Source organism: Lottia gigantea, assembly GCF_000327385.1.
Source record: "Lottia gigantea unplaced genomic scaffold LOTGIsca_37, whole genome shotgun sequence".
Lineage (NCBI taxonomy): Eukaryota > Metazoa > Mollusca > Gastropoda > Lottiidae > Lottia > Lottia gigantea.
Genome location: NW_008709259.1, coordinates 411,503 through 423,319, shown reverse-complemented (window position 1 = coordinate 423,319; position 11,817 = coordinate 411,503). Strand labels below are relative to the sequence as shown.

At 33.6% G+C, this 11,817-nt stretch overlaps 1 protein-coding gene across 1 annotated transcript; it reads left to right on the top strand.

Annotated features, from left to right (window-relative positions):
• Nucleotides 1-469: 469 nt before the first annotated feature.
• LOTGIDRAFT_233267 (hypothetical protein) lies at nt 470-10,954 on the top strand (the record flags this gene model as incomplete). The annotated part of the gene is made up of 20 exons (XM_009059032.1): nt 470-2,389; nt 2,897-3,028; nt 3,200-3,227; nt 3,420-3,508; nt 3,809-3,886; nt 4,382-4,492; nt 4,840-4,911; nt 5,123-5,227; nt 5,491-5,522; nt 5,853-5,943; nt 6,398-6,520; nt 6,714-6,804; nt 7,105-7,243; nt 7,588-7,689; nt 8,082-8,142; nt 8,325-8,360; nt 8,871-9,012; nt 9,579-9,681; nt 9,915-10,177; nt 10,854-10,954. 20 exons carry the CDS (start codon nt 470-472, stop codon nt 10,952-10,954), a joined length of 3,819 nt encoding a protein of 1,272 aa, XP_009057280.1.
• Nucleotides 10,955-11,817: the final 863 nt, after the last annotated feature.

Below are 11,817 nucleotides of genomic sequence, written 5' to 3'. Positions count from 1 at the left end.
ATGACCACAGTAGTTTATATAAGACTATGTATGACTTAGTTTATATATGACTACTGTAGTTTATATATGACTACTGTAGTTTATATATGACTTAAAGTAGTTTACATATGACTTAATGGCTACTGTGGTTTATGTAAGACTATGTATGACTTAGTTTATATATGACTTAGGTTATATATGACTTACAGTAGTTTATATATGACTATGTAAGACTTGCAGTAGTTAAATAATGACTAAGATTATGTAATGACTACAGTAGTTTATATAATGACTAAGATGACTAAGTTTATATAATATCATGCATGGCTTGGTTTATGTATTACTTGTATGCTGTAGTTTATATATCATGACTGTGTTTATGTATGACTTAGTGCATTTTTTTAAAACACACGTTAATAGAATTTATATGATTCATTTTATTTCAATTTTAATTTTGTATATGGTTAGAATTTTTCAGTTTCTTTTCCAAATGAATGTGAATGATTATGTTTCTGGACATATTTTTGTGACAAAGGACCAAATTGGTAAAAATATTTTGCTGTCTATTCCAGATTTGAACAAATATTTGAAGAACACATTCTCAGGTGGCAGTGATGAAACAGAGTTGAAGGAAGAAAAGATTGAAAATGCAGACACTCCCCAGGAATTGGAAGCCAAAAGACCTGAGATTATGAAAGAAAGCATTCAAAAAGAGCTGGAAAAAGACAAGACTTCACAGGTCAAAGAAGAAAAGGAACTTCCAAAAGATGCTTTGCCAAAAGACACATTTGATGTGAGATTGGATGATGAGGAAGAAGATGCTACAGAAATTATGGATGAAGAAGCGTTGACTGACTCCTTTGTAAAAATTTCTGGAGAGCAGACCGAGCAAGATCCTCAAAATTCTCCTGAGGTCCAAAAATCAGAAGAGAAAACCCCTCCTCTGGCTAATCAAGAACCACCAGTTGTATCTAAAGCTCCTCCTGTAGAAGATAAACCTATAGTTGAAGTTTTGCGCAAAGAAGACCTGGATGGATTGGATTCCCAGAAGAATGAACAGATGCCTGCTCAGAAGCCAGATATTCCAGCCGAAACGGTTCCTGATGCTACAGCTACACAGGAAACTGAAAAACCTCCAGAGAGACTAACTGAAGTACCACAACAGACTGAAGACTGTGGAATCAATGCCACACCCACTCAAACTCCACCCACTGCCGATAAAGGTGTTCCTGATGCTGCCAAAACCTCCCAAATAGTGATTGATGGCACAACCATTGATCTCAATGAAGACTATGAAAATTCATTACTTTACACTTCCAGCCAGTTGGATATTGAAAGCTCTACTGGTCAGCTGAATCATGTTGATAATTTGGCATCGGATCAACAGATGCATTCGCCAGCTGAACAAATTATGGCCAGTGCCGATCCTCTACACCAGGAAGATCACAATGGGGATCCTATTGTTGATATTCTCCAACACAAAATTGATTCTATTCCAGCTCAACCTGATCTTCACCTCAAGCCTGAATCACCCAGCGCCTACCAGAGTAATGATTACTTGTCCAGAAAACCATTAGCAGTAAACGCTCAAAGTGTTGGTCAGGCTCCTGTTGCATCATCTCAAGATGCTCCTTCATCTGGAGAGAAAGCTTACCAAACTAATCAACAACCAGTTTATAATCAAGATTTGCCCAAAGACAACGCTGGGTCTTTAGATATTTTGGACTTGAATCCTGTGGATAATTCAAATCAACAACAAAATGAACCTCATTCTCAAGTGGAAATAGAAAATCGAGACCCTTCACAGTCCAAGGACTGGCCAAATGGTAATGAGCAAGAAAAGGAAACATTAGGTGATACTGAAGTGAAAGAGGAAGTCTTTGCTGAAGTCACTACTCATCCTCCTGTTGTAGGTGAACCAATCCCACCTCCTCTTGAAGAGTTCACTAAAGTACCTGAACCAGTTATTGCTACTGAGGCCACTACCAAAGCCTCAACTCAGGCATCTGTAACTGATGCCACAACACAAACACAGACTAAGACTACCACAGAAACTGATCCTGTGACTAAATCTACAACACAATCTACATATGGCTCAGATCAATTACCAGAGGACAACAAGCAAGAGTCTGTCAAAAACCAAGAGACATACGACGGAGAACCAGTCATCCCATACGATGAATTTCCCACACCAGACAATATGGAAGACAGTTTCAGTGATATTCCTGAAGAAAGGATCAGGGAAAGTAAGAGTCTAGATGGAGTACCACCAACTGATGATGATCCTTATAAAACTGATCCTGTTTCCAGTAGAAAGATGACTGATGAGCATCTGGAAGATGATCAGTTTGGAGTACCTCCTAAACGTAATGGTTTATTTGATAGATTGTTCTCACCAATTCTCAGTGTAGTAAGTATTTTTATACGCCCACATCTCTCTATGTGGACGTATATTGTCGGTCGGTCTGTCAACCTTTGCTTGTAAACTTTCTAAAAACTAGATTTTTTGATGGAATCAAATAAAATTCGATATGTGTATACATATTCATAAAACGAAGATGGAATTTGAATATTTACCATCCGCATGCCGTGGTGGGCGTATGTGGTCCACTATCTTATGATTTTAGAGGTGCTGATTAGTGATTAGATTTACTAACATTGGGGACAGTAAACCAGGCTCGTTGGCTACAAACTGTCCATGTTAAAAATTGTGCAAGTTCCTTTCCAAATCATATGCTATGTGGCTTTTACATTATTTTGGAAAATAACATCATATGCTTGCCAGTTTTTAAGCAATGAATAAACCACACAGACACCAGAAAATGAGAATAGTAGAAAGATTTGATGTTAGTGCCCCTTATATACCTATAAAGTCTTGCAAAAATAATGCAATGATTATGTACTTTTGTCATTTCAGTTACCAGGATTCTTGGGACGTATATTAGATCAGGAACCATTAGGACTATCACCAGCTATGACTTTACTTATGATTATAACTACATTTATTATATTGACTATTACTACTTGCTGTAGCCGTAGCTCTTCAGGGGTAAGCCATATTGTTTTTTTTTTTTTTTTTGTTACTGGGTTTCTAGGGATTTTGTGGATTAACTAATCACATAGTTGTATTGAAAATCATCGACGAAAAAGTATGTTAAGAATTCTATATGCAGGATATACTCAATATACAGGAATATAATGCTTACATTTTTATTTTTAGGGTGGAAAGAAAACTGCAGACGCACTTGGTAAGTATTTTCTCCATTTCCTTTTCCTAACCCTATGTCAATCTCCATGGTAACCACAATAATGCCCATTTTATGATAGCATTATTTCTGAAAATCATTTTGTCATTGTCATCATCATGGTTTTATCATTATTATTGTCATCATCATCATTATTATGTTATTATCATCATCATCAATAAAATTCTATTATAGCTGTAGTAAGAAAGTTAGAAGAGAAGTTGTTTATTGAAACTAAAGAAAAAGAAAATCTAGAAGATGCTTTAAATCAAGCCAAGAAAGAGGTAATTTCCTCTGTCTATTTCTGCATGTTTTTTAATTTTCAAATCTTTATTTATTCTTTCTTTTTGGAAGTTTTGTTGAAGTAAAAATCTGGTCAATTTATTTTGTTTATTACTAAATATCTATTAATGATCTAAAAGCAGAGTTAAAACTGATCACATCATGAAAAAATGAAGTTCATAATAAAGAAAATATGTGTCCCAAAGAAAGACATGATTTTTTGTAATTTTTGTTATTGTTAAAGAGGCACAATTATCCCCTTTAAATGTTAATTTGACTTATTTTGAATTATAAATTTATAGATAATTGATTATGAAAAGAAACTAACCAATCAGCAATCTAAATCTGGTTCACATAAGGCAGATTTACAAAACTTACAAGTAAGTACAAATTTATACAATGTCTTTGAAAATGGTTATTTGATGGTACCTTTTTTGTCATAATAGTAGCTCCATATGACATGCAATAATAAATAAACCAAATACTAACAAGAACCACAAACAATCCAAAATGCAAGAATGTGCTGACTAAAATCTTAGTGAGATGATTCTACTGACAATACATGACGTTACTTAGATAGAGCTGGGAAATATACCAGTATTGCAGTAAATAAAGGTATAAGAATTAACATAAGGACTATATTATTGAGATATTCACTAATATTGATATCGCTCAGCCCTATATTTAGACCAAAATAAATCATGAAGCATTTTAAAGTGTGGACATTGGACAAAGAAATTTATTGGAATTTTGTATCATTTCTATAAAGCCTTGAAGTGATTGGTAAGTATTCTGCATTAAAAACCTTGATGATAAGTACAATGTTCAATCTTGTAGATATAACAATGCATCATTTTCCTTCTAATTTTTTACAGCTCCATAATGAGTCACTAAAACAACAAGTAGTAAGTTTTCAGACACAGATAAAGGAATATAATGATGAGGTGAAAGATATACAGGGTGCTTCTCATGGTAAAGATAAAAAGGTAATAACTTTTCACTCTCCTTAATGTGCACCCCTTATTTTGCAAGCTCATTTGGGGGTAAAAATTGAGCACTATACACCTAGACAAAGGTGTCTAAATTATTGAAAACTTTACCAAGTAAAAATTTAATGTGGCAAGAGATTAATGAATGAAATTGGTATAGACGTCTGTTCATATTTGAAACATTTAGATGGAAACTTATTCAAATGAATTTTGATACCAGCAGATCACAAAAACATTAAAATGGTCAAATCCTCTAGATTTCCTTCCCAAATCTGTAGCCTACACTATTTTTAACACTGGATGATGTCATATGATTTTACTTCTATTTATTTGGTTTATTGTAGGTAAAAGATTTAGAGAAACAAGTCAATAAATTAGAAGAAAGAGCAAAGAAGGCTGAAAAGGCTCTAGATAAGGTAACTATGGCAACAAAATAAATATTGAAAGATTGCTATATTATGTAACAGAAACAACAAAGTCTAACTTTGAAATATAAATAATGTCTTTAGTCTTGGGTGTAAGTTCTTAAGGATCCATTCTATCAGCTGATATAAGAAGTGATTTTTTATTATTTGATCTTGCAAATGAATTCAATTGCTTCTCACGACTTGATTTTGTTTTCTGTAGAAATGTAAAGAAATAGAAGATAATAAAGAAGAGGTAGAAACTAAAAGATCTCAAATGAAAAGTTTATCTGATCAAGTTCAACAATTAGAAATTAGAAAACAACAAGTGAGTATTCATGTTCTCTTTTCTACACACACCACCCAATGTTATCTGCTGTTAGCTTTACAATTTAAGACAACCGGAGGCTGTTGGGGTCATAACTTTAAGATAATTGTAAATGTATAGTATTTAGAGCTACTATGGTTACAATGAATCGTATTTCTAGATGTTAACTTTTCAATGATAAATCCCCTGATTTGTGCAAAATTTCATATATCAATCATCGATATTCAAGACCATAATAAAATTGGTTTGGTTTATAATTTCAGCTGTTATCAGAAGCTGCTGATTGGAAGGAAAAGTAAGTTACCCCTTAACTTTATCTTTAATTAGTCCAGCAACCAACACACACACACAGCTCCTACCTTCTATTACTGCTTAAAACCAGATCTCAAATATAACAAAGTCATATGACTACCATACTAGTAATGAAATAGGATTCCGAGTGTCTTCAGTCTAAGGACTATATTTTACACTTTCTTCAACCCTGTTCAATCTATGATAGGTAGTCATATGATCAATACTTTTATCTGAATTTCCCTTATTGCACACTGTCTATCTTGTCTTCATCATACATCATTTCTATTTGAGAAGGTATGTACTATTTTCTAATGGTTATTCTGTATTTTAGAGTGGAAGATTTAAATGAACGATTATATCAAAGAGATGAAGAATTTAAACAGATGCAAGAATCAGTCACGTTTAAAGATAGTGAATTAGAGGTATATGTCTTTCTGTAAACTTTATATCATAGGTCCTCATTGTTACAGGTTTAGAAAAACATTTGAGGCTCAAATTTTCAGTTTCTTTGAACACTGATTGTGAATAAAATAAAACTCTAAGTATTATGAATTTAAGCTTAGAAATATTAAAACATAATCTTAAAAAAAACATGTTGTTAAAGAGAGTTTCATGCAATGCAATCTTTAGACATCTGACCTATTTCAGCCTATGTTCCTACTGAAGTTGAATAGCTTATGATGTTAACATTATATGATGTCACTCAGTAATGGCCGCCTCACTTGCTGCTCGGGTATATGTCAAGTAAATAACTTGCCGGTAGAGCAGACGCTACTGTTTGAAGGGTTAAATTAATTATTACTATCTCTACTTAATTTAAGCATGTTTCAGAAATTAAGGATCACTCGTGTAAAATATTTTCTTGTAATTATTTAGGTGTTAAAGGAATGCTTCCTGCAATTAAAAGCATTTGAAGATGAAAGTGAAATGAAAGAAGATCCATCAGAAAGTAGTATAGCAGTACAAGATAAACTACAGACTATGATAGATGTAGCCAAGGTAAGTACACCTAATGAATTTTGAGGGACAAATCCATATCTGGTACAACACATTTTAGTACATGTAACATATTCTGTGTGGGCAGAATTGGGTGAGACTGAGCCTGAACAGAACTCTCCAATCCAGTGATAATTATTTTAGATGAGAAGTTTTAGAAATTAGTAAATTTAATACAATATATTTATGTGTTTAGGTAAATGCCACATTACGAGCTGTACAAGATGAAAAAGATACATTGACTAACAGATTAGAGATTGAAACAGAGGCTAGAAAAGAAGCAGAAGGTACAAAATATTTTCATCCTTACTGTAGTTCAAGGAAGGCAGATTTGATTTAACTAAGTTAAACTTGATTTTCCTGTTAGATCATTTATCCTAGCACAATTAATCTAATAAAGGAACTCAAAGTCAGATTTTCATTCTAAAAAGGGATACTGTTGGAATGACTGTACTTTTTTAGATTTTATTTTGCAGTTTCCTACACTCTTAGACTGTACATTATATTTGTATCATTTTCAGAGAGTCCACAAAGCTGTTCCTTGATAATATTTATTGTTGATCTAACCCATTTGTCTTCTCTTCCAGATCAGTTAGATAAAGCCAGACTGAATATGGAATCATTCCAGGCAGATAAAATGAAGGCTGAAAGACAATTTCAGGAATCTCAGACTAAACTAAATGTATTGTCTAATTATTTTAAAGAAAAAGAAATGCAATTACAGAGGTAATTTCAAAAATAACAAAAAATGACTTTTAATCTATGTTTAGAAAATCAGGAAACATGTGAAATTTATGATTCCTTCAAACTGAGTTTCAGAGTCATTTCCTACTTTTTGCACCTGATTGGGATAATGAAGACAGTCAATGCCATGCAGTGTGCAATGAGGGAAATTTTGCAATGACAGTCTACTCTTGTTTCAATTTCCGAACTATAATCTGAAGAGTAGAATGATAATGTTATCTGATGTCACTAAGTTGTATCAGGTGTTTAATCTGGCTGGTAAGGAAGGTGCTTGTTTTAAAATGTTATTTTTGAAATAATTTCGCATCCTTATTTTAATTTGATAGAGAGTTAGGTGAACAAGAGGTATTAAAAAAACAGAATATTAATAAATTAAACTCAGTAGATGAGAAATCTAAACAAACAGAAGAAGAAAGAGCTATGTATAAGTAAGTAATGGTTTTTATATGATGCTGTTTGTGAAAGCTAGAGAAGAAGCGCCCTCTTGTCATCATTGAACTTTAAGGTCAAAAAACTGACTTTTTGCTTGAAATTTTCTTTCCAAGAAAGTTTTCAACGAATGGATGCACATATGACCTTTTTTAAGATTTTGAAAACTATTAACGGTAGATGGTTCAAAATGAGTGTAGACATGCGCATAAAACTCTATATTGAAAAAAATGTTTTTGGTTCATCATTAGCAGACCACAACTTGTTATTTGTTCTCCTTTCTTTGCCAGTGCCTTTCGACTTTGAATAAAAATTAAGGACGATCATTTACCCTGTAAAGCCATCATTAACAGTATTTGTCTAAAATGTACTGTATATATATTTTATCTAGACAACAAGTAGAGAGTTTAAAGAGAGAATTAGAAGCAGCAGATCGTGATTTTAGAGCTCAGGTATGTTTTGTTTCTGTTATTTCTCCATAACTGGGTTGTCATAGTAACACAATTTATTTTTGAATTACATTTCATCTCTTTATGTTGTAGAGAAATGAACAGAAGACTCTTTGTTATTATAAACTATGGCTTCTGACCTGATGCAAATAATAATTTTCCAATATGTGTATTTATTTTTGTAGATTGCTGCCAATGAACAAAAGGCTCATGAAAATTGGGTGAGTAACTTTCCTAAACATTGTTCTTAAAACCATGTCCCTTATCAATGAATATATAGAGCAGTGGTTCACTATATCCTAATAGCCTCTTATGATCCAGGGCACATATTCTCGAAAAGATCTTAGCACTACAATATCCTAGAAACAGTGTTAGAAGTTAAGAACCTAGGACATCCTAGCACTAAGATCAGCACTAAGATCGAGAATACGGGGCCAAGAATTTTAAACATCAAAACAATAGTATTCTAATATTATTCACAAGTTTCTTGCGTGTCATCATTTTACAAAACAAAACTTAGAAATTGTTAGGTGCAAGTGTTGGGTGACATCATGAAAATTTATTACCTCAGTGTCACAATCTGAGTTTTACCTGCTAAAGGAAAACATGGTAGAAATACATAATAGTTATCAATGTTTTGAAGAGAAGATGATCCATTATGAAAATAATGGTCTATATTGAAGCTCTGAATTAAATCCAAACATGAGAGGTAATTGGAATTATGATTTCAGATTGCTGCCAGAACAGCTGAAAGAGAATTAAAAGAATCCAGACATCAGAATACAACATTACGACAGAGATTGACAGATTTCACTCGTAAACCTGGTCCTGAGGGATTAATACGACCACTACCAACTAGAGGTTTACCACCAGGTAACCTTTTAATCCAAAATTAATTTCAATCATTAATCCATTTAAAGATGGGTTCCCATATTTTCATTAATGAAAATGATAATACTTATATGAATAGAAAGTAGAGGTGTTATAATGACTTGGAAAAATACAAGTTTGTATCACATGTCCATAATTAATTCATAATAGCTAGATTAGAAGAGAATTACCAGCAGAATTCCAATGAGTGACCGATCAAGAAAATGTCTTTTTTTTCGTTTATCCAGACTGTACATACATGGACATTTATGATTGGTTCAAACTCTTAATTATATGCAATAAGAACATAATGATATGATTAAGAATAATCCATAAGAAACACCAATTAATCAAATAGTTTGCTTAATTTGATACTAAAAAATAAGGAAACCCATCTTTAAATTGTCAAGTTGATACAGTAAATCTTTGAGAATTTGTAGTGCCTGAAATCAGCTGTCCAAATAGCTTTCAGCAGCAAGAATTTAGCTATTTTGAATGTATGAAAAAGAATTCTGATAATTCTGAACCAATTTGTTATTGATTTCAGTGTTATATCTTTATGTTTATAGGGATGATGAATGGTCCACCAATGCCTTTACCTCCAGGAATGGATCGACCTCCAGTTGAAAGGTCACCATCGCGTGGTTCTTTACCTCCACCCCATCCTCCAAGGTAAATTTCATTTGCTATGTTTGTAAAGGGATAAAAATCTGGTTGATTTTAGCTATCTGGATCACTTATCAGAAGTAAAATCTCATATCCAGTTCCCCTAAAATAGCAAAATTGTTTAAATATGCATGTCTAATGTGGTCTTATTTGATTCCTACCTTCTTACGTAATCACTTGGCAGTTACTCACATTGACCAGTGAGATTACTCACTCATTCACATATTTTCTATTTGCAGTGGAGATTATTACAATGATAGATTACCTCCCCCTGATAGAAGATTACCACCAGGTGGCCCAAGATTACCTCCACCACCATTAGATGCTAGATCACCACCTCCATTTGACAGACGGCCTCCTCCTCCACATTTAGACAGAAGAACACCTCCTTATAGGCCCCCACATCCAGATATGATGCCTCCTTATCGAGGTCCCCCTCCTCAAAGAGATGGTATAACCTCCCCACCCCCATTAGGTCCTCCTGGATATGATCCAAGATTAGGTAAGTCACTGTAAATTATTTAAAAGAAATTTTAAGTATTGTCTTATAAAACTACAGCATGTAAAAAAAGGTTTCATTATGATCAAAGAGGGGTGGTTGATGAATTAGGTGATTGACCAATAAGAAGTCAAAGAAAATTGAAATGATTTAAAAGTTGCGTGAAAAGGATTCAAGATTTTGTCCACCAGCTTTTCAGTTTTGATGAGTCCAGATCATAAGAAAGCCCCAAAAATTCAAATGGGCTTAAAGTCAAAAAAACAACAGAAGAATGCTTGGGCTGCATCCATGTCACCTAAGTGATTAAAATGGGCTCATTTTGCTGTTTAGGAATTTTGCAGAAAAAAACAGCGTATAGGCACAGATAGTCTTGCCATGTTCAGCAAGTTGATCTTCTAAAAATTGCATCATTCATGGTAACCAACGCGTTTCTATTGGTTAGCTACTTTTTCTAGCTCAGCCGTCAGCTAAGACACCCGCGCACGGTAAATTTCTGGCCTCTTGAGGCAGAAAATATCAAACAAGATAGATTTTTTCTCACAGCCTCTCGAGGCAGAAATCTCACTAAAACTTCAGCGCACATGGGGAAAAGAGTCCAGCTGTCAACCTCTTGAGGCAGGCAGCTCAGCTAGTTCCTCTCGTCTGCAGCAGGCTTTACATGCATTGGTATTAATTTCAGGTCCCAGAACTTCATCGCCTTATACCAGACCCCCTCCTCCTGGAGCACCTCCTAGAGATATGAGAGATAAACCTCCACCAAGACAACAGAGTCAAGTGTGATAAGATATTGAACAGACGCTCTCATGACCTGATTGTGATACTTATAGAATTCGGAAATAGGGTGATGGGTGTAATTCTGGTTAAGGATTGAATTCGAACTGAAGATAATTTGACACCAAATCATGAAAATTTTAATTGAAATTTGCTTCAGCTGGTTTGGATATCAGTTGAATTGTGATAAGCCGAATATAGTTTGCCAGAAAGAAAGGTCATTCTTAAATCTACGCATAACTCAGTATTTTGTATATATTTTAGTGCATTGTGGCCTTTTTTGTCATGCTTATTCTGGTCACTGGAGCTCAATTAACTCATAGCAGGCTTATTACATGATATATCTATAAGCTGAACTGCTTAAAAAGTAAGATCTGTTTATGACCTAATTTGATTAAAAACACTTCAGGTATAAAATCAGGCAGGACTGGTAATACTGCACAATCAACAACCCTGAATAAAATGGTTATCAGAAATGTATGAAGGTTGTATATTAGATTCGCAAAAGATATATTATGTAATTAAGTTAATTATGTTATTGAGCTCCTCATATCCAAACGGTATGATTTTAATGCCAATGATATATTTAAGCCATCGAAACTAGTCATTCAACAAATAATTATGTACATACCCTTGCATATGTAATTATGCTTTAATAATGATGTGCTTGTATGATATTCATAAGACTAGTGCAAGTTGGTAATTTTTTGTGTTTCTTGTTAGTGTGGAAAATGTTTATCCAGTTGACAAAGGAGTTGGTCAAAGTATTTCAAAGAAATGGTAAATGGAATCATTTTTGAAATAGTACTGTTTTAGCTTTATATTGTATGTTGAACTCAGTTTTTCGTCCAGAATTAATGTTTATTTATGAT